The sequence below is a fragment of the Stenella coeruleoalba genome (genome assembly GCF_951394435.1).
Source record: "Stenella coeruleoalba genome assembly, chromosome: 14".
Taxonomy (NCBI): Eukaryota; Metazoa; Chordata; class Mammalia; order Artiodactyla; family Delphinidae; genus Stenella; species Stenella coeruleoalba.
Genome location: NC_137160.1, coordinates 71,789,183 through 71,814,357, shown reverse-complemented (window position 1 = coordinate 71,814,357; position 25,175 = coordinate 71,789,183). Strand labels below are relative to the sequence as shown.

The 25,175-nt window shown below is 53.3% G+C and overlaps 1 protein-coding gene across 2 annotated transcripts in view; it reads left to right on the top strand.

The window, feature by feature from the left end:
* The window catches only part of SSH1 (slingshot protein phosphatase 1), a 63,115-nt gene extending 50,756 nt beyond the window's left edge, over positions 1–12,359 (top strand). For both annotated transcript variants that reach the window (XM_079943582.1, XM_079943583.1), the window contains exons 14-15: positions 1,152–1,695; positions 4,978–12,359. In XM_079943582.1, coding sequence (XP_079799708.1) covers positions 1,152–1,695; positions 4,978–6,204 — 1,771 coding nt within the window. In that variant the 3' untranslated portion in view covers positions 6,205–12,359. The remainder of the gene's footprint in view (positions 1–1,151; positions 1,696–4,977) is intronic.
* Positions 12,360–25,175: the final 12,816 nt, after the last annotated feature.

The following is a 25,175-nucleotide window of genomic DNA, read 5'->3' as shown; positions in this document are numbered from 1 at the left end:
GTCCACCAGCTTCTTGGCCACGTTTGGGGAAGCAACTGGCGGGTCTGGAGAACAGCTCCGGACATCTCTGGACTCCTTCACTGTCAACCAGAGAGCAGCTGGACAGGTGCTCAGGCAGGGCCGAGGGGGACAGCGGGGGAGGAGGAAGGGGCACATTCTGCTCTCGCCTCCGGTAGCCCTTCAGTCATTTGCTGCCATCAGGGGTTTGCAGGCCCACCAGGGGTTGCCAGGCCAGGTTCACAGCAGCACAGCACTGACCTTGAATTATAGCCCCGTCTGCGGGCCCACTTGGCCTTGCGCGGAACGTGCACACAGAGCAGACGGCCGTGAATGACCGTGTTGCTCCCTCGCATCGAAGAGCAACAGCAAACCCTTAGTTTGCACGTCCTTCTATGTTTACTTCTTTCTCCTCTTAACCGTCGCCACCCTGGATGTTGGTGATCCTCTGAGGTTAATGGAGGCGACTCACTTACCTGATTTCACTCTGAGCCTCTTTCTTCTTTTTTTTTTTTTAACCCTCACGTTTAAGAAATGTGTCATAAAAGTAATAACACAGCATTAGAAGACTTATTTTAAAAACTGACCTGTAATCTCTCTGACCTACACAAATATTTCCAATTTTCTGGCATCTCCCCAGCTTTATTCAGGTGCATTACGTGTTTACATGGTCGCGTTAGTGTGTATAAGTCTTTATCGACTCTCTACTTTGATCCGCGTTACTTCCCTACGACGTAAGTAGGAGAGGATGGGGTTTCTTATTTGACAGATGGGGAAACAGAGACGGAACATTCGTGGCATGACCAGGTTCGCCAGGAGAGCTGGGACACTAGGATCATGATAGGATTCCAGGTGCAGACCCCCTTCCCATGTCTGCGATATCCTTATCACATGACAAAGTTGTTTACGTGATCCCACACGGGTCATACGTGCGGGATGCCATATGTACGGGAGCCATGATGACTTAGGGTCCTAAGGCTATTTCCGTCATTCTCGAATTTCTTGGGGGTCAGTGAACCGAGAGAGGCTTTACCCAGGTGAGCCCCTGGTGTCCACCCGGGCCTTGGACTGCCCCTTGCTGGCTCCCCACCCCCTTCCTCCCAGGACCCTTGGGCACTGGCGTCTGCTGACCTTCCTCTGCCTTCCTTCCCCAGCAAACAACGGCACAACAAGCTGTGGCGCCAGCAGCCTGTGGATGACCCAGCGGGGCCTGGGGACTTCCTGCCGGAGACCCTGGACGGCAGCCCGGAAGCCCAGCCGCCCTGCCTGGACGCCGCCGCCCAGCCTGGGTTCCCGGGCAGCGGGACCCCGGGGGGACCCGCTCTCCCCTGCTGTCTCCGGCGACTCTCAGACCCCCTGTTGCACTGCCCCAGAGACGAGACGGGCGGCTGGGTCCCCCTGGAGGATCTGGAGAGGGATGCTCTGCTGGAAGAAGCCGCTCAGCCGGCAGAGGCATCCAAGCCGGCCGGACACGCCCCAGGAGGTCCTGGACTCTGTGAGAAGGAAGTGAAGAAGAAACCAGAGTTTGGGAGCCCCCACGCCCGGGGTGGCGCGTCGCCGCAGGTGGAGGAGATGGAAAGGGAGGAGGCCCCGGGAGCAGGGAAGTGGGGGCAGCCTGTTACTGAGCTCGATAACCTGCTGAATTGGGAAAACCTAAATAACAACAACAGCAAGAGGAGCTGCCCGGACGACTTCGAGGTAGGCCTGGGGCCGCGAGGGGGTGGCGGCACGCACGCCATTTCTGCCCCGGGGGCAGCCCCGCAACAGCTGCCTCTGCCAGCTCAGTGGGTGGCTTTCCGTGCGATTCTGCAGGCCGACGGGGATGGTAGACGACGGAGGACCCGGGACCCCTGGGGAATGGTGACCATCCCCCACGCCCTCTTCACCCCGGTGCCTCATTCACGTCCGAGGCAGAGTTTCAAAGTCTTTCCTTTTTTCTTATGTAAAACATAAAACATATAACTTATGGGAATTTCCTGGCGGTCCGGTGGTTAGGACTCCGCGCTTCCACTGCAGGGGGCCGGGTTCGATCCCTGGTCAGGGAATTAAGATCCCGCATGCCACAAGCCATGGCCAAAAAAACCCCACAAAACATATAACTTCTCACTCAGCTTCAGCCTTTACCAGTGTATGGCTTTTCTTCCTTTCGTCTCACCCCCATCCTCGTTCCCATACCCTGGATTCTCCTGAAACAAATCAAATCCCAGATCTGTCGTTTCCATCCCAAACGCTTCCGTTTATAACCTATAACCATGACACCGCTGCCACCTTGGAAAAGCCGACATCATCAAGTATCTAGCCTTGCAACTCAGACTCTAATGCTTAACTAACTCCAGCAGTCCCCTGTAGCTCTCATACTTCGTGGGTTATTTGCAACAGGGCTTTTGCCTCAACCTGCCACTTGCTCAGAAAATCAAGAATTCCTCCAGCCTTTTTCCTCCTCCAAGTGGCCCACGCGTGGAGGCTGGTTTTGTGGAGGGACGTCCTCTGTTGCCTGGTCTTGGGTTCTGCCCTCTGCTCTGCTGCTGGCTCGCCCTGGCCCGGGGGCAGGAAGCTTCATTTCCCATGGCCTGACCACCCACCTCCTGGGCCAGCTGTGATTCTCTAGTAAGAGCACTGGGGAGGCAGATAGAGGCATCCCCTTGTACAGAGAGTTCGCCATCATCACGTTATAATGCAAACAAAACTGGGAAGTTAAATCTCCCGTACTCCAAATCAGGACCCAGATTCCAAACTGAATAGTAATTACTCTCGAATTTCCCTCACCGCTCACCTTCCCTTTAAAGAGCAAATGCCCATCAAGATAGATGATATAAAACCTCTCTGTCCGGGACAGTGGTACCTCGGTTGGTCCGAGATGACGTAGCTGTGAGTCGTAGAATGGGGACCACGAGAGAAGCCTGGATAAGAAGATAAACGAAGGACCCAGCCTTCCTTTTCTGGCCAGAGTGTGGATGGGTGACATTATCTAGGGACTAGGACCTAGAGACAGGCATCCATTCACTTGTTCAAGTTGTGTTTATTAACTCCGGGGCCAGATTGGTGAGGGGGTACAGCTGTAAGGTAGTTCAGCACACGTGGTCTTACAGGGAGATGGGAGGTAAACATTTAAGGATGTAACAAAGAAAACATACAGGTGGTGCTCGGTGTGGTGACACGGGTAAGGTGGGAGGGGAGGGGATGAGACGGAGCTGGCTGCGCAGAGAGCCAGGAGGAGAATCTTCTGGGCCCAGGCCTCTGAGGGTGGAAAGCTTGGCCTGGCTGAGGGGCAGTGGCTGAGGCGCAGCTGGACAGGTGGCCGGGCACGCGGGGCCTTGGGGCATGATGGCAGGGCCCTGCGCGTGTCCTCCCAGGGCGCTGGGAAGCATGGGAGGGCGTTAGGTGGTTGGTGACAAGGCCCCTCTGGCAGTGGTCTGCAGGCAGACTGATGGGGTGAGATGGAAGCCAGGCATCTGAGATGGGGGTGGCTCAGAGGATGGGACAGGGACCGAAATGCACAGCTTAGGAGGCATCCAGAGACAGGGCCCTCGGCGGGCAGGGACTGTCTTGCTCGTAGCCCCTGCGCCCAGTGCAAGGCCTGGCACAGGACAGGCGTGCTCCCTAAGTAGGAGCTGGATGAATGAATTCCCTCCTCCCTTGTCTCCCCATGAGCTCTGAAAGGTGCTCTCAAATCTCCCACCGTGGTAGATTTTACCACGGTTTAGGACGTTAGATTCTAAAGGTTTTAGAAGAAACAAACATATAGACACTTTGGCCAAAGCTTCAGGAAAATGTCTGTGTTCGGTCCTCACCACAGGGGTGACCAAGCCCCACTGGTCGACCTGGAAACCAGCCCCAGGAATCCTGACCAGGATAGGGTCCTGCAGGAGACCTGGCCCCCTACCTGCCCCACCAGGCGCTCTCCACACGCCCCCTTGCAAGCCTCCAGGAATCGGGGCTGGGTTTCCCATTGACTCCTCCAGGACTGGACCGGACCCTGACTCCTTAGCTTGCGGGGACCTCGGGCTGCCACACAGGATGGTACGGGTCCCTGACACAACAGAGGGGCAGGGAGAAACCTTTTGCCAAGAAGGCTTGGTTTTCAACCGCCTCAGGAGTCTCACAGTGAAACAACTTGCGAGGGAAGAGAGTCACCCTCTTGCCTCCACTTCTGCGGTTCTCGGCTGGGTCTTGGCCCAGAGGAGCAGCCCTGGTGCCTTTCGATGGGCGCATGAGGGAGTGAGGGCTTGGCCTGCCCATCAGGAGGAGGGCGGGATGGAGAGGCCCACGTTGAGCTCGCAGAGACCCCCAGTGACCAGAGGCAGGGCGTTTCTTGGGAAGTGGTGCAAACGTGCTTTCCACTGGTGTATGAAACCCACCTCTGCCTGGCCCCCTCCTCGGGGTCGTGGGCACCCGTGTTTGGGTCTGTATTAGAGTCTTTCCCGAACCGTTTCTGCCTTTGGCCACCTCTCTGTGAAGAGCACAGTTAGATGGTGGTTCCTTGAGCCATGCTCTGTTGTGCCAGACAGGAAGGGTGCTGTCTTCAGGCTGCAGACTCCAGACCCTTTCTGAAAGGGAGACACAGCTACTGTGCCAGAAATGTTATTTCACTAATTCTCACGAGGCCGTGAGGGGAAAGGGTGAGGCGAAGTCACTCTGGTTTCCAGGCAACACCAGAGGCTGGAGAGGGTCATTTGGTGCAAGTGGCGGAGGCGGAGTTGAGAAGGGAGGCCCTTGGAGGCCCTGCTCCTGGCCATGTGGCCGAAGGTTTGCCCAGGACTGTGGGCTCGTAGCTTCCGGGAAGTTCGATTCACTGTCTCTAACTCATCCCTAACGTGCATTAGTCACGGTCGTATGGGTTCCGAGAGGGCCGTATCCCAGCCCCAGCTGAAGTGAGAGCACTGCCAGCCCAGTGCCTGCCCCAGCCCTGCCTCCTGCCCTTCTTGTACTTTTCGGGCTTAGGCTTGCGTCACGCCCTCACGATGTTCTTGTCCTTTTCAGCACGATGCGATCTTTGGGATCCTTAACAAAGTGAAGCCTTCCTACAAATCCTGCGCCGACTGCATGTACCCTGCAGCCAGCGGGATTCCCGAGGCCTTCGGGGAGCGATGCAAGAACCCCGGTGCTCCCGCCATCTGCACCCAGCCCACCTTCCTGCCCCACCTCACGTCTTCCCCCATGGCCCATGTGGCCAGCAGGTCCCGAGCTTCAGAGAAACTGTCCTCTGGCCCAACCGAAACTCCCCCATGCCTACCACCAGCAGGCTCGAGGAGGCCAGACATCAGTAGCCCTGGGGCTGGGGCTGCCCCAGAGCTACCAGCCAGCCTTTTGGAACCTTCCAGAGAGACTCACAAAGTCCTACCAAAGTCCCTCCTTTTGAAGAATTCTCACTGTGTTAAGAACGCTCCCAACATGGAAGTAGCGAAGGACGACTCGCCACCCAAGAAAGATCCGAAGCCAGCCAAGGACCTGCGGCTCCTGTTCAGTAAAGAAGCCGAGAAACCGACAGCCAACAGCTACCTGATGCAGCACCAGGAATCCATCATCCAGCTGCAGAAGGCGGGCTTGGTCCGCAAGCACACCAAAGAACTAGAGAGGCTGAAGGGCACGCCGGCCGACCTGGCGGCCCCCTGCAAGGATGGCCCCGCCAGCAGGCTGGAGGCCAGCATCCCCGAGGAGAGCCAGGACCCGGCTCTGCCTGGCCAGGCCCAGGGCGACGAGAAGCCCGAGGCTGGCCCCCCTCCGTCAGAAGGAGCCCCACTGAAGAGCCCCCCGCTCTTCCTCTGCCGCCCAGACCACACCAGTCACTTCTCAAAAGACTTCCTGAAGACCATCTGCTACACCCCGACCTCATCCTCCATGAGCTCCAACCTGACCCGGAGCTCAAGCAGCGACAGCATCCACAGCGTCCGTGGGAAGCCCGGGTTGGTGAAGCAGCGCACGCAGGAGATCGAGACCCGGCTCCGGCTGGCGGGCCTCACGGTCTCGTCCCCGCTCAAGCGCTCTCACTCCCTCGCCAAGCTCGGGAGCCTCAACCTCTCGACGGAGGACCTGTCCAGTGAGGCCGACGTGTCCACCGTGGCTGACTCCCAGGATGCCAGGTTGAGCGAGTCTTCCTTCTTGCATGAGCCCCCAGTGGCCCCCAGGACCCCAACTGCAACCTCTAAACCATCAGGGAAATCTGCCCCGGAAAACTTGAAAAGCCCTTCGTGGATGAGCAAAAGCTGACCCGCCTTTGGCTGCGTTTGGACTTCTGTGATCCCTCCTTTTGTTTCACTGTGGATTTTGGTCCACCCCTTCTGTCTTGATTTCCTTTAAATAATTGGCGTTATCCTTACTTTTCCTCCCCTCTTGCGGCAAAGGGGAGAAGAAGAAACAACAATACCTAACATACAGCACAAGAAGAAAGGGGAGCATTGGTTTTGTGGCCTGGGGGAACCAGCAGCTGTTGACCAGTAGACTCTGACTCCAAATGAGGTGTTCCGGGTGCTTCTCGTGTGTTAAGAAGAGCATTTATACAGTGATGCACACACATCAAAAATCCTCTGGCACGGGGCTTCCCTGGTGATGCAGTGGTTAAGAATCCGCCTGCCAATGCAGGGGACACGGGTTCGAGCCCTGGCCCGGGAAGACCCCACATGCCGCAGAGCAACTAAGCCCATGCGCCACAACTACCGAGCCTGCGCTCATAGAGCTCACGCTCTGCAACAAGAGAAGCCACGACAATAAGAAGCCCGCTCACCGCAGTGAAGAGCAGCCCCTGCTCGCCACAACTAGAGAAATCCCGTGCACAGCAATGAAGACCCAACACAGCCAAAAAACAAAACATCCTCCGGCACAACCTGCAAAGGAATAGCTGTGGCATTGGCATCGCCACCACGGCACGTGTCCTAGCTCATTCAGGCCCTTCTGGGAAAACTCCTGGATGGCAGTAGAAGTCCTACCTCTGATCCTGCTCTGCTTTTTATTTTTAAACTCCGATAATGACCAAGGCTCATTCCAGGGAAAAATGCTGTGTCAGAAAAGATTTTTCCGAAAGAGAACTTTCTGTTGTGCGGTTGTCAGGACCCCAAAAAGTATTAAGACTTTTAAGGTGCCTGCGCCAAACACTGCTAGTTAAAGTGACATGAAGGCGCGAATGCTGCTGTCAGACCAACTCCAGGGTGAGTGGAGGTCCTCTGAGCAGCTGACTTGCCTGTCCTGGCGTGTTGTCACAGCTGAGTGACGTGTGTCTGGCGGCCCTGGGGTGAGGTGGGGGGAAATGTGTGTGGGGTCCTCAGTTTGTTGCTAAAGGTCAGTCTTCAGTTGTCCCCCATCTGGGGAGAAGGACCCACAAAGTATCATTGAGTCTTATCTGCTGCGGAACCCAATGCGGTCGTGTTGTGGTTCGTAGGGACTCAAGTGTCTGGCGGGGCCGGGGATTCTGAGATGTGGGTCACCCCGTCAGGAGCCCCAGCACTCAGGTTCATTTGGTCACATGTACTCACGTTTGGGGAGGAAAAGGAGATTTCAGCAGTGAGGAACGCTCAGTCACTCTCAAGGAACAACTTAGCAGCAGCTTCTCTGAGAAGTGGGACTGGGGGAAGCCCTGGCAGGTGTTTACAGTCGCCCCTTCTTGCGGTGAGAACGCTGCTTCCTGTTTCTCTGCGGCTCTTCCCAGTGGGCAGGACAGCATGTGGTCCTGAGTGTCCCTGGGAGTAGTCCCTCTAAGGATCTTGAGTGGAGGGACTCCTCTGATGTTGGCCAGCAAGACAGGATGTTAAAATATTTTGGAGAGAGAGAAGAGGTCTGTTAAGTTTAATTCAGGGGTCAGCAAACCATGGTGTATGGCCCCAAGAGCTAAGATTGTTTTTTATAGTTTTAAGGGATTATCAAAAAATTAACAAATAGGCGACAGAGACCATGTAGCCTGCAAAGCCTAAGCTAGCTACCTTGCGATCAGGCTCTTTATAGAAAACTTTCGCCGAGCCCTGGCCAGTGAAACTAGAAATCCTTCAAGGGCCAGCCAAATTCCAAACGTGGGCAAATGAGTCGCCCTCTTACGTTGGTCAGAACCGGGCCCCCAAGAGTAGCCCAGGCAGGGTCTGCAGGAAGAAGGCTAGTCCGTATTTCAGCTAGTGGGTAGAGTTTTTGCAAAAACCCTCTCTCCGGAAACTTTTTCTCCCTGGCCTTATTTTTTTTTATTAAAGTATACGTTATTTTACCCTATCGGAATTTTTTTCCCACCACTGTCAACTGAAATCAGCTTAAAAGGTGATTATCCACTTATTGCGGAAAACCCAGTTGGGTTTCCTCCTCTCTCTCAGCCAACAAGAGCACAGTCTCAAAAAATATATATCAGGTTCAGTGTTTTGCCAAATTAAATTTCATGTGGTGGATCAACTTTTGTGTCAAAATAATTCTTTAAATTTGATGATGCCAGGCTTATGTTGGTTTTTTAACCATGCCTGGGTATGATACAGTTTTGAAGACCTTAATTTTGAAAGCCATAATTTTTCTTATCTAGTTAAAGGGTGGGAGGAGGATTACGAGTACTAGTGGGTCTCTGGCTTTTGGCAAAGTTATCCATTCGCTGTCGGGAGCTAGTCTATCGGTATCTAAACAGACCAGGGCCCAGGTGCCCATCATCAGAGCAAAATGAAGCATTCTTGATGGATGACACTGTAGCCTGGAGAAGAGGGTGAAGGCTTTTCTCTGAGACCCAGATCAGTGGCACACAAACATATGGCAGATTGCTATTTTAAATGTTACACTAACAAGACAAGAGCATTCTCCCAGGCTTGGAGACACCTTGGCAAAGACAGATTCATACCGGTCTCTGAAAAGCCGTAAGCTGTGCCACATCTTGACCAGTGCTTCACCTGTAAGCTTAGCAGATGGGGGAGATTCCGAATGGAGGCGGCAGTGGTTTATGCTGTGAAAGTCACTGATTTTGGTGACCGCCATCTTCGTGGAATGCCTTTGTCGAACTAGGCAAGAACAAAAGCTTTCTAAATAAGCTCAGTACCCTGTGAATTCAGCTGCATTTCCTCTTCCACCTCACCTTTCCCTCCCTTGCACTCTCATTCACGTGGCATGCCAAAATTAGAGCGAACTCCTCTAGGTCTTCCTCTTGCAACGATACAGGGAGGTCTTCTCATCAAGTTTTGTTGTGTCGAAGAGGAGAGGTGGTCACAGAGAGAGGGGAAACCGTGCTGCCCTTGATCGGGACCTGACCTTGCCGATTTCCATGTCTTTGCCTTGTAGCTACTTCAGGGCCTTGGAGCAATGTGCATCATTCCATGAACTTCTTGACAACAAGGTTCTTGCCCCCAGTCTCACCTGCCTCCTTGGTCTCAGTGCAGGCGCCAGTGCCAGCCTCTCGGCTGCCAGACAGCTCTCTGCTGGGTGGAGGTACCCGGTCCATCAGGCGAGCAGGTTACTCTGTCCAGCTCCCTTCCGCTCCATCCCACCCTCTCCAGCTAAAAAGCATTCCAGCCCTTTCTAAAGCCTTTTCCCTCCTGGATAAGCCCAGAGGATGCCTGGGATGGAGCCAAAGAGGCCATAGAATTAACATCGTCAGGACAACCCTGTACGTCGGCACTGTGCACAGGTGCCATCCCAGGAGGCTGATGGATCCCCTGCTCCCCTGGGGCCCCTGCTCCCTAGTGAGAGGAAATGCTGTCATGTAGTCGAGAGCATGTGAGTAACCTCACCCAAAGTGTCCGAAGAGCGACTTGCTGTCTGTTGGCTGGAAACGCTTGGTGCCAGAACACATTTCCCAGAACCCTGCTCTGGCTCGCCACCCGGCAGGGCTTTCCCGCCCCCACGCGGCCGGCACAGTGACGGCCGCCCCTTCACCTCCGGCAGGGGAGCCAGGCGGGCAGGAGATTTGTGACATCGGGACAGCGTGGTGCAGGGTCACCGGCTGCTGTCCCACCCCCAGCGTCTCCCCGACGCGGCATGCCAAATGAAGGTACTTATGGACCCCCGTGCTCAGCTCCTTGGTCTTTTTATTGTCTGCTCTGCAGTTGAATACGTATGTGTATGAGTTCACTCTGCACAAATATATATATTTGAATCTGTCTGTCTATCACTTGAATCAGAGCATCACGTGCATCCCTCCTCCCTCACGTACACGCACACTGTGTCACCGAGCTATGAAGCGGGTCCCCTTGAACGGTCTGGAGCGACGCAGTGCGGTGCTGCCCTCGGTGGGTGTGGATGTGACCACCTCGTCTTTGTCTTGCAGTGGGTGCTGCAGCCCCGGCCTGTGTCGGTCTCTTAGCAGGAGTCTTAGAACCAGACCCCCGGTCCTCTGCTGTCCTTCCTGTCGGCCGCGCTGCTCACGGAGATGGCCGCTCCCTCCCTGCCTCCTTCCTGACACTGTAATTATTGTTTTACAATCGAGTGCCTTAATAATAGTTTACAAATACTATGTATTTATGGGCAACCGTTAAGCTCTCGCCTTCTGTGATTGGATACTTTGCCTCGTCAGTGGTGGTTGGCGTTTTTAGGGCTGGAGCTTGCCTGCCCCGTGCTTGTGCTGGTCTGTTGTGCGGCTTCTCGCACCTGCCCGCAGCCAGGCCAGGAGCGTTGCTAGAAACGGCGCTGGCGGTTTCTGTTGGCAAGGCGGGCACGGTTTCAGCTACGGCCCGGTCCGTAGTAAGCGAGGAAAGAACGGGATTGGTTTGCTGGCCAGCCGGGGGGGGGGGGGTGGCGCGGTCCAGGCTCCCCCTGGACCGCAGCCCAGCCCCTCCCCTGTTCCCCCCATCACGCAACTGTACTCCTGTTCAGTAGAGTTTTTATTACCACCTAGGCCCCCCCTGTTTCCCTCTCTACTGGTATCCTGAGCTCTTTGCAACAAAATGCAGGTACAGACCGCCATCAGGAGCTCCACAAGATGGGCTGCCCTTTGGTTGTCAGAAGCCGCCAGTGGGTTCCAGTGTGTTGTGTTATGATATCAATGATTTTTTTTATTATATTGTTTTTCTTCTTGTTTTTTTTTATATTATATATTTAAAAGGCAGTATCTTTTGTACTGTGAATTTGCAGTAGAAGATGCAGAATGCACTTTTTTTTTTTTTTACTTCTGTTGGTGTGTACTGTATATAGTCTGTGTGCTTCCTGTGATGAAAATAAACTTTTTCTTTATAAATGCCTGATGACCTCCAAACTTGTGCCAAAAAGCAACAGCCTCTTCCGCCCTTGCCAGGAGACTCGGTTGCAGCTTCGTCATCATGATGGCCGGTCTTGACTGGGCATCTGCCATATGCTGGGCCCCATGCTAAACACCTGGACAGGTGAGACCAAAGAAAGAACCAGGGGAAGAAGGTCAGCTCCTGCAGGAATCATCCTTTTTCCTCCTGATCTCGCCAGTAAGGAAGAGCAGGCCCAGTTGTGGGTGGTCACTCGTATACCAAAATAACCTGTCCCGTCCCTCCACCCCACCACCCAGGGTGGGACTTGGACTTGGGGTGGCATCTCTCCCTGCACAAGCGCTAAAGCTAGAGGTGTGCTCAACAGAACCACCTTAGCTGCTCACACGGGAGAGGGGACAGTGGGAGCTCACTGTGGCTAGCGGCCAAGGCAGGAACCCCAGGGAATCCCAGTCGCTGGACACAGCAGAGGCTCACCTCGTGCTCAGGTCACAGACCACGGCAGGTCAGAGCTTTTGGTGGCTCTCCTCCCTTGGTGTCTAAGCCAAGTCAGGATGCTTCCAACAGAAAACCCTGCCTTCTTGGAGTTCTGTGCATCTAGCCGTGCCGCAGGGCAAAGAGCATGGGACTCACATTCCCTCTTCACCGCCTTTGGGTGCCACACATTACATTCCAACGCGCGAGTCACGTGGGTGAGCACTGACCATCTGCCACTAGTGCCTTGACGTGACCATGAAATTCCAGCGCCTGTGGATCCAGAAAAGACTTTGTTTAGTTCACCTAGACTTACTCTGCCCCTCACCTGGACTCACAGGACCAGAATGCAAGTTTTTCACTTTACAAAAAGAATTAAAACCGTCAGGCGGACCGGATTACTCTCATTTGCCGATTACCACATTGAGCCCTTCTAGGAAAATCTACACGTGAAGCCAAAGTATGGTTAGGAATTGCTTATTCAGTAGGAAATCAAAGCAAAAGGTGAGTGGTGTGACTGTACTCGTTGGTACCACCAAGCTGTAATGCAGCCCTCTCTGTAAGAGGTTTTTGGAACTGAACCACTGAGGGTCATGGTTCAGGACGCTCATCCTAGGAAAGGCTGGAGACACCTAACAAATTCTCTTCGGGCTGCAAACGTGAAACAGAGGCTGAGGGTGGGGCCCAGCACTCTGTATGATTCCCATGGATTCCCTGGGAATTCTGATGCCATGTTTAGAAACCATTGAAATAAGAACGTGATGCAATTGAGTAGGCTTTCCCTTTGCTAGTTACAATCACATTCCACACATGCGTTCTGGAGACAACACCCACCCACATCGCCCTTGCAGAACGTGGGTGTTCCCAGATCATCAGATACTCTTTCACTCAAGTCCTCGGAGAACCTTCCTATAACTGACTGCTTTGATCCTGATTTCGTCCTCCTAGTAGCAATCCTGAGGTTGAATGTGATCCCAGGTCTCGCCGGCAGGGGGCGTGGTTGTGCAGGGGAGGAGCTGCATGCTGGGGGGTGGTGGGGGAGGCCCCTCTTGACAAGATGCTTGGAAGAGGTTCCAGAAAGCAGACCATGGAGGACAACGTGGCATTTCAAAAGGATTCACTTCATGGTAGGAAAGCCCTTTCCAAAGATGTCCAGCCGCAGTGCACAAAGTGAGCTCTGCCCAGAAAACACCACTCACCCACCCCTGCGCCCTCAACGAGGGAGCAGAAACACACTTCTGAGCCTTCCACGTACCCAGCACTTTAAAGAATCCCGTTGAATCCTCCAAAGGCCCTGTTGACGTTACCCTCCGTTTACAGTTGAAGAATCAGGCCTGCAGAGTGTAAGTCATTTGTCCAAGGTTACATCTCAAAAGTGGTGAAGCCAGAAGGTACTGCTCCTTCCCCACCTGAAACCCTCTGGGAGCTGCCCCCCACCCCAGAAGTAGGAAGCTGCGAGCTGAAGCTGCCTCTGATCTCCCTGTAGGTACCAGCAAGAAAACATCCGAGTCAGAGATGAAGCCTCCAGCCCTTGGGAAATCTGACCCACTTCGTGCTCCGAAGGCTATCCGGGCGGCACAAGGTGTGTTGCCCTCCCCCAAATCGGGTTCATCGTATTTTGCCTTTAAAGGGAAGCTGCTTATGCACCCTGAAGTATACTTGCAAAGGGTCCCGTTTTAGCCCCAAATTCCTTTTTTTGTAAATGGTTTCAGCAAGTCGAGCGTCAGCATTTGCGTGAGCAGAAACCGCAGCACAGAAAAGGATACACGGGAATCTGACCCTAAGAGACAGGTTCTCCCACAAGCGGTTGGAGGTGCCGAGCTCCCTCTGGTTTTGAAATAGGATGTCGCAACGGGTGAAGGACGATGCTACCTACCTCAAGGGGGCAATAATTTGAGAATTAGCTGATAATGTATGTAGACCTCTTCTGCCTGGCACACCACTCGCTGAGTAAGTCAGTGGCAGCTCTTACTGTTGGTACTGGCAGGAGGGATGGAGGGAGGGAGGGGAAAAGGAAGTAAACTGCACTGAGCATCTACTACTCGCAGGTGTTTCATGTGTGTTGCTGAGTTGATCCTCACAGTAGATGTGACTGTTTTACAAACGAAGAGGTGGAAGCTCAGAGAGCTTAGGTCACCTGGATAAGGGCCACACAGCCAGGAAGGGACAGAAGCTTGGAGTGCCTGACTCCAAACTCATACACTTTCTACCCCACCATCTTCTCTCCAAAGAAGACAGCCCTTAATGTACTTAGTGCGTAGTAAGCACTCAGTAAATATCAGATGAGAGTAAATGAACGAAATATGCTGTGAAAATGGGGCCCAAGTTTCATTCACCAAGACTGGGAAAGCTTGGGGACACCCATGACCGCCTAAACCACGTTCTCCCAGGACAGGGACATGAATCAGACACCTCTGGGGCCCCAGCACACTGGGCTTGGCACACTGGACTGAGCCCTAGGTCAACACCAGGCATTTACTATGCAGGAATCAATGAATCCTGAGTTTTTAGAGACCAGAAGAATCTGAAAGGTCATCCAGACCAGGCCGCTTTGTAACATCCATCCATTCCGTCATCCTCTCCCATTCATGTGCTCCTGCCGTGTGCCAGTTGCCCGAGACAAAGAGGAGCCCGTCTGTTTCACCCCCTGGCAGTCCTGATGGAAAGCCCATCTGTAAAAGCTAGGAAGGAAATACACCACCTGCCAACAGCAATGGGGTTAGATGGGGAGGATTCGAGGTGGACGTTTTTTGCTTTTATCTATTCCAAAATCTCCGCAACAGGATTATTATGTTACTTTCATACTTAAAAAGGAAAATGTAAAGATTTAATAAAAGGATGCTTTGGCATTGAGCTGCAATTTGCCCTCCAAGCTCCCAGGCTCATGGTTCTAGGGAATTCAGCACAGCATTTTGCGGGGAGGGTCTCTTCTCCCCTCTGATGGGGTAACATGGGCCCCCTGGAACAGAAATTGCGCTCAGATCACTGAGGCTCAGGGGTGCCAGGTAGGGGCTGGCGTGTGAGCTTCTCCAGGCCACTGTGCCCACCCCCTGAGCACTTGGGGCCTGGCTTCCTGGGCAGCTGCACAGGACTCTGAACTCACAGGGGCCCTGTGATTGGTCGATGCTCTGCTGTCACTGTCTTTAATTCTTTAATGAGGGCCAGGCCTTCTCATTTCCCACTGGGCCCTGCAAATTATGTCGCCGGTCCTGGCAGCGTCACCACGCTGATCAAGGGCTTTGGAGAAAGACACCCCAGGGTCATGCTCCCTAACTCACCCACTCTGTGACCCAGATCACTAGCTTAACCTCTCTGTGCCCCCTTTTCCTCATTTGAAAAACAGGAATGACCTCATAGTGCTGCTACAAAGATTAGCGCTGTGTCATCAGCACACAGTGAAGGCGCGTGAATGTAGATATTATTTGCTAGATGAAGTACTGAGCACGAGTCCCGGCACAAAGAACTCCCTCCGTGAGTAGTTGCTATAATCGTGGGAAAGACAGTGATCCGATGCCCACAGACCAGCCCTGCTGACGGCAGCTGCTCTGCCCACGCTGCTTCCTTAGCATCCTCTGAAGGGCAGAGGGAAACCGACACGAGCCCACTGGAGGAGGGACTCAGCTGGGCTGTGCACATGCGTCCTCCTCCTCCCCTGCCACTGACCCCTCGGAGGATGCCAGCTCTGCCTGTCTCCTGATACAAACACCATTTGTCCCCGACCTGGACCCAAGTGGTTCTTTGCAGCAGGCCTTTGGGGAAGGGAACGGTGTGGGCGGCCTGTGAGTGTGGGCTTGTCCCTGTTGCAATCCAGAGGTACATCCTGTTCTGGCGTTGCCATGGACAGCCAAACATCTGCCACAACAGATGGCTGAGGCTGGCGGCTGGCAGCGGGGCTGCGGATGGGTGAGGGCCCGGACACCGCCCCGCCCCGCCGCCACTCACACGTATGCACAGACTTGCACCCACACCCGCACACACGCACGTTGGCCTCTTCCAGGACAGACAGATTTCCCATAGAGGAGAGTTCCCAATTCTTGGTTTTCTTTCTGGAGGTCCTGGAGAACAGCCCTGGCAGGACCGGGCTGTCCCGAATTCTTATCCTGGTCCAGCCCACAGCCGGGCTCCCAGAGCTGCCCCAGGCTCTGGCCTGCTCCCCAAATGGAATTTGCTTTCCTGGTTGTTATTGTCATCTTTCCTGATTCGGAAGTCAAGCGCAGTCATTGTAACACAGTCACGTGATGTAGAGGAGTGACGATAGCTGCCCTCGTGGTGGCAGGAGCACGTACCTCTCGCTAAAGATACACAGGCAGAAAGTGCAGTGCGTGCAGCAGCGTCTGACTCACAGTACGTGCTGTACACACGTCTGTGAAGTAAAACAATTGTTAACATGATCTGACTCCGTCTGGCCATGCAGGGATTAGAAACACGTTTTTCAGAGGAGGAAGCTGAGGCTGAGAGGTGCCTTCCCCTGCCGAAGGTCCCATAATGAGTGCCCGATGGGATCTGAACCCAGGTTATACCAACACTAGAGCTCTAAGCCCAGAATCTTCCACCCTCCCAAACCCCCACCCTCTGCTGCTTCCTGAACATCTTGGGGGGTCCCTTCCTCCCATCTAATCACAGGGCCCCAGCCCTGACCTCATTCCTGCTGGAGGTCCCAGCGGTCCCCCCGAGGTCACAGACCTGGCCCTAGACTCCCTGCAGCCACTCCCTGCCGGAGGCCTTTGGGGTTTCTTTTCACTGGTTTGCCCTGTGTTCTTAGGCTCCCAGGGTCTCGGCGCCCTCTGCCTGTCCCCAACCGGGGCCTAGACCTCAATGGTGTCACACCCCTTCCCTCCCTGCCCACTTTCTCTGCCCTGCCGTGAGGGCTCAGTTGGGACCATAATGTGAGTAATGACAGGTGACATTTCTTGAGCCACACTGGGCAAGGTGGACTTTGTCACCATTTTTCGGATGAAGACACTCAGAAGGTAAATGACTTTGGGGCCAGGTTGCCCAGCCAGAAGGTAGACAGAATTCCAGAGCCAACTCCAGGAAGCCATCCCTGGCAGCATCTCGTCCCGCCCCAATTCTGGAAGAGGTGGCTCTTCTGTCCGAGTACCCCATGGGCATGCTCAAGACCATGGACCCCCTGAGGGCAGTGGCTGGGGCAGGTTTATTGTGATCCACCCTGTGCCTGTACCTGACAGAGTAGATGCTCAATAAATATTTGTTGAATGAATAAACAAATGAATGGTGGAGCTGATCTCTTTTCCCCCTCTCAGGCCAGGAGAAGTTTGGGAGAATCAAGCCTGAGTTTGAATCATTCCTCTGCCACTTCCTGGCTGTGTGATCTTGAACCAATTCCCTAACCACTCTGAGGTTTCCCTCTGTGGGGAGGGTTGGAGATGACCTACAATGACTGCACATAGTAGATGCTCAGTAAACACCGTAGAGAAACAATTGAGGCTCAGTAAACAGCACTGTAGAGAAAAAAAGGATTCAACTCTCAGCTTCGAAATGGACTATCTATGTGACCTCAAACAAATCACTTTCCTTCCCTGGGCTTCATTTTCCAGATACATCCCGTGGGGATGATAACAGCACCCGTAGCTCAGTGGTGGTGAATGAAGGGACATAGTGAGTCCCCTATAGTAAGTGAAGTAACGGACGGCTTGTGTGATGGAGAATGAGTTCTTTGGGGGCAGGTATGGCTCCTACTCTCCCACCCGCCCCTCGGGCCCCACTCAGTGCCAGGCACACAGTAGGTGCTCAGATGCCCGAGGGAACTGAATCTTGTTTCAGTTCTTTGTGCTGCAGCCCCAGAGAGCCAGCGCCAGCTCCTGAGCGCCCTCCCCTCCAGGCCGACTCTCCTGTGTTTTTCCATCCCATTTCCGATGAGGTGGAGACAGAGCACCAGCCCTGCCCTTGCCTCTGTGCTGAGCCTGGTGGAGGTGGGGTGGCAGCTGCTCCTCCAGGGCACACCTACCAGTGGAGGCTGGGAAGGAGGGAGGAGGGAGGGGGAGAGGAAGTCCCTCCAGAGTTAGCCCTGCTTTCCCAGGGGCCCAAGGTCCTCAGACAGGAGAGTGAGGCTTCAAGCCCAGCACCGCTACTCCTAGCTGTGTGACTGTGAACATGTCACCCCACCTCTCTGAGCCTCCCTTCCTGTACAATGGGGCTGTTGCTGACACTGGCAACCCCCTAGGGTTGTTAGGAAGCAGATGAAGTGTGGAGTATACCGTCGGCACTCCATAAATGCACCAGGCACTGCTGTCTCTCAGTTTTTACAGCTCCTGTCTTGCAAAGATGGGGAAACTGAGGCCCACAGAGGGCCAGTGTCTTGTCCAACGTAGCAGAGCCTATATCTTGCTGATTACAGCTCTGGCCTTAGCCATTCTCCCTATGCAACCCCAAATAACCAGCAGGGCTGGGCGTCTGGGTAGACCAGGCAGGGGGCTCCTGGGTTGAGGGGCTGGGGGGAGTGGAGGAGAGCACAACAATAACAGACTCCCTTGCTGAGGGCCTACTTGTTTTCTCATCAAATCCTGAAATACCACGATGAAAGTGGTATTAGTGTCATCCCCATTTTACAGATGAGTAAACTGAGGCTCAGAGAGGGGCAGTCACTTGCTCAAAGCACACAGTGGTGGAAAGAAGGGTCTTGACTTCAGCCTCAGATCTGTTTGTTGAATGCAGGAAGAGGCAGTGGACAATCGAAGAACACTGAGTTCCGTGGTTTGGGGAGTTCAGTCGCCTCCCCCACCCTGGGAGGAGAGGTAGGGGAAAGACACAAGGTCAGTAGCATCTAGGGTTGGGCTGTTATTAGATGCTCACAAAGTATGGGGAGGGGGAGCCCTGTTACCCTCATCCACCTACCCCCGGTTCCAGAAGCCTCCCAGGGGTGGCAAATGACCATCAAGGAGCCTTCTGCAGCTCCCGGAGGCGGGGCGGGGCGGGTCAAGGCGGTGCTCGGGGAGGTGGAAGCGGGGCGTTGCCTCCCGCGGCCCCGCCCACAGCGTGTGGCTGGAGCCTTGCCGTCCGACCCCACCCACGCAGACGCCCACCGGGACCCGCACCGGCTGTTGCGTAAGGTCTTCAGGAGAGTGCGCGCTGCGTGGGCCTCCCGGAGCCCCCGGCCTCTAGCGTGCCTGCCGGCCTCCAGGTGCACCATCTCCAGTGCGCCCCGCAGGGGACCTCGGGAGCCATCTCTGCCTCCGATTCCCCACGGAAGGACCCACTAGTTCCAAGGTCCGAAAGGAGGAAGGCAGAACCCCCCCCCCCCACTCGAAAAGGTGAGCACCTTTGGGGGTGTCCCTCCGCTCCATCGTACCTGCAGACTGGACAGTTATCCCTCGGGGGCATCCTCACATCTGCATTTTCAGTACTGCTGCCCATTTGCTAGTGACTTAGGCAAACTCCTGGCCCTCTCTGACCCTCGGTTTCCTTATCTCTGCCACCATGGCTTGGACTTTGACCTTCCACCCATAAAACTCAAAGACAAGACTTCATTTTGTGAAAGGTTGCGGGATTATAATAACAGGTCCATACAAACCTCCTTTCCCTTATTGAATTCTCACAGTAACCCTCCCCGGGAGCTGTTGTTACCCCATTTTACTGATGTGAAAATGAGGGTCCTGGGACTTCCCTGGCGGTCCAGTGGTTAAGACTCCGGGCTTCCAGTGCCGGGGGCATGGGTTCGATCCCTGGTCGGGGAACTAAAATCCCGCTTGCCACACGCGCCGCTCCCCCTCCCCCGCAAAGAAAAGAGGGTCGTGAGTGGGTGGAAGAGAGTTGCAGAAATAGGGCCCAGCACACCCCTCCCCCTGCCGCAGGCCTGAGTTCAAAGCCCCTTGCTCTTTCCACTGAAACACTGCCTCCTCAGGTCATCTCCTTGAACCCTGCAAGGGCTGGATTCTCAGAGGAACGGCCAGGGGGTCCTTGCTCCTGTTTCTGGTCACCACTTTCAGGTCGCTGAGGCCACCTTTCTGCATTATCCCCGGGGAACTGGCGGGGATAATGTCCCTTCCTGGGGAGGAGGGACAGCTGATGTGGACATTGCATCACTGGCCCAGCCTGCCTGTGACCCAAACCTTCCACACACGATGGAGGAGGGCCCCTCACACAAGTCTAAACAGGGACCCCCGATTTGGGAATCAGAGTGAGGTGAAGAAGTGGGGGTGTGTGGGCAGCTGGAGGTGACAAGTGTTCTGGGCAGAGGGAGGTGCTGGTGCAGAGGCCCAGAGGTGGAGGCCAGCACTCTGGCTTCTACAGACTGTAAGCAGTCAGTATAACAGGTAGAGCCTAGAGCTATGGGCCAGGTGCAGGCCCTGCAGGGACTCGTGGGCCATTGTCAGGGGTCTGGACTCCATCCCAAGGGAGCTGGGGAGCCAAGGAGGTTGCATACTGTGGAAGGACATGGTTGGTTTTCCCTCCTGAGCCACACTGTCTACAATGGTAGCCACTAGCCACATCGTTATGGACTGAATATTTGTGCCGCCCTCCCCCAAAGTCATGTTGAAGCTCTAAGTCACTACGTGACTGTATTTGGAGATGGGGCCTGTGAGGGGAGATAAAGGTTAAATGAGGTTGTAAGGGTGGGGCCCTAAGTCTATAGGGCTGGTGCCCTTATAAGAACAGGAAGACACACAGATCTCTCTCTCTCTCTCTCTGTGTCATGTAAGGACACTGTTTACAGGCCAGGAAGAGAGGTCTCACCAGGAACTGAATTGGCTGGCACCTTAAATTTGGACTCCCCAGCTTTTGGAACTGTGAAACAATATATTTCTTTTGTTTGAGCCACCCAGTATGAATTTTTTTATGGTAGCCCGAGCTAACTAATACACACATGGCTCATTAAATTAAAAATTCAGTTCCTCAGTTGCACTAGCCACATTTCAAGTGCCTACATGTGGCTGCCATATTGGACAGTACAGATATAGAACATTTTCACCATCGCAGAAAGTTCTATGGACAGCACTGTGCTGGAGAGATCACTCGGGGTTCTGGGTAGAAAATGTTTTCGGAGGAGGAGACCAGTGAAGATGGGGTGCCGGGAATCCAGTGAGAGATGCCGGTGGCCAGCGCCTGACATGGTGCCAGAAACACCGCAGGTGCTCAATAAAAGCCCACTGAATGGATGCATGGGCTGGATGAGAGTGAGGTGACGGGGATGGAGATGAGAGGATGATCTCAGGAGCCCGGCAGGAGGCTGAATTGATAGATTGTGGTGACTGGTTTGAAAGCCAAGGATGGCTCCTCTGTTCTGGCTTGGGCAGCTGAGTGGATGGCGGGGCTGTTGCCTAAGATGGGAACCTAGGAGGGAGGCAGGTGGGTGTGGGGGACGAGGACGAGCTCGTGTCTGGGGTGCTGGTGCAGTGGCCACATGGAGGTGTCCGGGAGGCCATTGGATATTTGGACCCGGAGGCTGGCAGTGAGGTGTGGGGTGGAGATTAGGTGGAGATTTGGGAATAGATGGGCACACCTGAGAGAGGATGCAGATACAAGAAGAAGGGGCCGGAGGAGGGCCCTGGAGATGCTGACATCGGAGAGGTTGCCAGAGGAGCAGCAGCAAAGCCAGGGGTGAGCAGTGCCAAAAGGGCCGGGATCACTGGGCACCTGTCGACCAGGACCAGCAGGCCCTGGATGCAGCCAGGTTGCTGGTGACCTTGGGAAGAGAAGATTCGGGAGAATGGGAGGGAGAGAGAGAAGAGGACAGCGACAGCTGGCCTGGCCGACCGGAAGTGAAAGGTAGGCCTTATTACTCTACCCTTTTTAAAGTGCTGCAGGGGAGGCAGAGAGAGACAAAGTGACCTGCCCGAAGTCGCTACAATTCTTGAGAAGCTTGTTGGTGAAAGAGTTAAGGCTGTTACTGAAGGTGACGCTGGGTGGGGGGAAGGGAAATTTTTCCTGGAGATGGGAAAACCCTAGCCTGGTCACAGGTGAAGGGGAAATGGGGATGGGGTGCTAAAGACTGGGGGAAGAGCAGGTGCAGTTAATTCAGTGAGGTCCAGTAATTGGGGTTTGAAACCTGCTTGACCGTCTACACCAGATCCAACAGCTGATCTGAACGTCCCAGCAAGGTGGCTGTGTCTTATTTAACCCCATTTCGGAGGTGAAGAAACTGAGGTCAGGGGGGTTCAGCAATCTGCCCCCGTCACTTTGGGCACCTTCTCCTAATTCCACAACGGGTCCACCTAGGCCGGCAGGGCCTGGTCTTGAGTCCAGCCCCCCCGGCTCTGACTCCAGGGTGCGTCCCCCACTCTTCCTCCTTTGGGGCTAAACAAACCACAAAGTGATAAACAAGCACCACGATTTCCAAGTGGGAATAATTTAGCCAGAGAGAAGGAGCACGGAATGCCACTCATTTAGTGCTGGTATTTCCAAACTTACAACACATATATCCTGTCGTCACCGCATTCCCGAATATGGTGTCCTGTGACTGTATAATCCAACAGTATAATCCTCTCATCGTGTGCCATACACTTTGCAAGGCATTTAAATGTGATCTCGTTGCACCTCACAGCACCCATGAGAGGTAGGCCTTATTACTCTACCCTTTTTAAAGTGCTGCAGGGGAGGCACAGAGAGACAGAGTGACCTGCCCCAGGCCACACAGCACGTCTTTGGCAGAGATGGAAATCAAAACGGGGTCTGTCTGCTGCCAAAACCTGTGCTCATTTGCCAAACTGCTTCATCTGTGTCCAGATTATAGCAGGAAGGCTTCTTCGTTTTCTCTGTCGCCTCTGGTTTGCTGACTGAGGCAGAGGAAGAGTTGGCATCCAATTCTCTCACCCTATCAGCCTCTTCTTTAGGGATAAAATTGTCCCAGGCTCTGGGATAGGACTCAGTTTGATCTGCAGGGAGACTGCAGCAATCTGGCTGGAAGAAACCTGTATTTGCCTCCACTAAAAGCTTTTTGAGATCCAGGAGCGGTAGGGAAATAGGGACACATGGGGCCATAGATTTCCAGAAAGGGTCTCATTTTCTTTGCTATCCCTGGATAATTAATGTGTCGGGGGATCAAGAAAATGGCTGATCATTTTCCACTGAACCGGTGGAGGGGGAGGGAGCAGGGGATGAACGTCTGTTTGTAATTAACAGGAGAAGGAGTCTCCTATGGCCCTTCCTGCCCTGGATGCTGGAGAGGACCCTCAGTGTCTTAATTGGTGTAGGTGACAGAGAGGATTAGAGAAGTGAATGAGAGCTGACCCCTGACATCTAGCTGGGCAGTCTGCTACTTGGGATTAAACCCTATAGCTGGCTGCTAAACCTCTGTTTGGAATGATAGCCTGGTTAAGAGGGTGTTTCAGCCACACAGGTACTCGGAAACCAAGGTGCTCAGCTTCAATTTTCTGGGGGTGTTGAGGAGAAAGAACCCAGCAGGATGGATTTATAAATGAAGAGCTAGCTTCCTTCCTACTTCACTCAGTCCCACATTGGGACACCCTGAACCTCAGTTTTCTTCCCCTATGACTCAATCCCATGCCCGCTCACAGAAATAACCATTGCTCAAAGTGGGATGATGTCTTCCCAGTTTTCCTCTGGGCATCTGCACATATGTAATCATTATTCCGTTGTGTGGCTGTGCTAAAGTCGACTCAGCCAATCTCATGTAGAAGGACACATAGGTTGTTTACAAATTCTTACTATTGTAAACAATGCTGTGATGAACATCTTCGTGCCTAAAACATTTGTAGCACCTGCCGTCTTTCCTTAGACCTGGTTCTCAGAAATGGCAGCCTACCTCCAAGGGGGGGGGGCCCAGCGATCCACACCTCCTAATATTCACACCCTTAATGTCACCTTCCATACTGAATTTTGCTGGCCTGAGTGGACAGAAATAACAGTGTGTGACTTTCAAGGCTAAGTTATAAAAGGCATTGCAGCTTCTGTCTTGGTCTCTTGAATCTCTCGATCTGGGGAAGCCAACCGCCATGTCTGAGGACACTCAATCAGACCTGAGGAGGAACTGAGGCCTCCCACCAACAGCCCCACCTGCTTGTCAACCATGCAGGTGGACCAACTTGGAAATGGGAGTGGGGTCTCAGGCAAGCCTTTTGCTGACTGCAGCCCTGGCTTTCATCTGACTGCAACCTCATGAGAAGCCCTGAGCCAGAGCCACGCAGGGAGGCTGCTTCCAAATCCCCAGCCCACAAGACATGATAAATGATTTTGCTGTTTTAAGCCAATATGTTATGGTTGATTTGTTTCACAGCCGTAGATAATTAATATACTAAACCAAAGACTAGAGCATTCTTTAGACTCATGATGCAGAATGCCATTTTTTTCTTTCCTTTTTATTATTTTTTAAAATTTTTATTGGGGTATAGCTACCACGTACTTTATTTTTTTTAATTTAATGTATTTATTTAGGCTGCACTGGGTCTTCATTGCGGTGCACGGGCTTCTCTAGTTGCCGCCTGCGGGCTGTAGAGTACACGGGTTCAGTAGTTGTGGCGCGCGTGCTTAGTTGCGGTACGTAGGATCTTAGTTCCCTGACCAGGGATCGAACCCGGGCCCCCTGCATAAGGAGCGGGGAGTCTTAACCACTGGACCACCAGGGAAGTCCCCATCTTTCCTTTTTATATTGCCAGATTGTCAGCACTTACTTTGACATGTAATTGACCTGGTGGTCTAAAGTGACCTCTTGATAGGAGATCCTATCAGCTCTGGGCATGTGGAGTACATTTGGAAAGCCCCGTACGTGACCAACAGCCCTTTCCAAACTGTTCCCATGTGAAGATTGGTTTTTGATTTGTGGCCGTGAGCCCTTCCAGGGAGAGATGTCCACAGCTTGCTTCTGTGGCCAGCTAAACCATCTAATAACCTGAGCCGGGCAGCAGAGAAAGCCCAGTCTGTTGTCAGTGAATTGCTCCTTGCTTTCTCTGAATTCTCAAAAGCTTTTTAAGGAGTGGAAGCAAAAACATCTGGCTCGCAAAGGAATATTTCATCAGAGGCCATGCAACCAGGATATGGGTTATCATGAGGAAGGCGGCTTCCATTTCTCTGGCACATGTGCTCAAAAGATTCCCCACGTGATGCGCAGACCCGAGGAACCTGCCTGAGTGCTTGGAGAGATACCAAGCGCTCCATTCATTCAGTCGTTGGTATGCTCAGTAAATATTTATTTAGCATTTCAGACACTGTTGAGACAATTCGAAGGAGTGTAAGTTATAGTTTTTGTGCTTGAAGTTATTCACAGAGGCAGCAGATGGAGTAAAAAGTCCACAGTTGTTATAGTTTGTACTGGGTTCAAATCCCAGCTAGCCTGTCTACAAGCTTTGTGACGCAGGACAGGTTTCTGCACCTTTCTGAGCCTCAGTTTCCTCTTCTGAAAGGAAAAGATAATAGTATTTATTTGCAGTGGTTTGAGGATTAAATGAGATATGCCTATGAAACAGTACTGGACCTGGATCCTGGCATGAATTAACAGGTAATGAGTTTATTACTGTTGGTAGTAAAAGGTCCCACAATGCCTCGAATGAGCCTGCATCACAAAATACGACACTCATATACATACACACACACACATATATATATATTTAATTTTATTGAAGTATAGTTGATTTACAATGTTGTGTTAATTTCTTCTGTACAGCAAAGTGATTC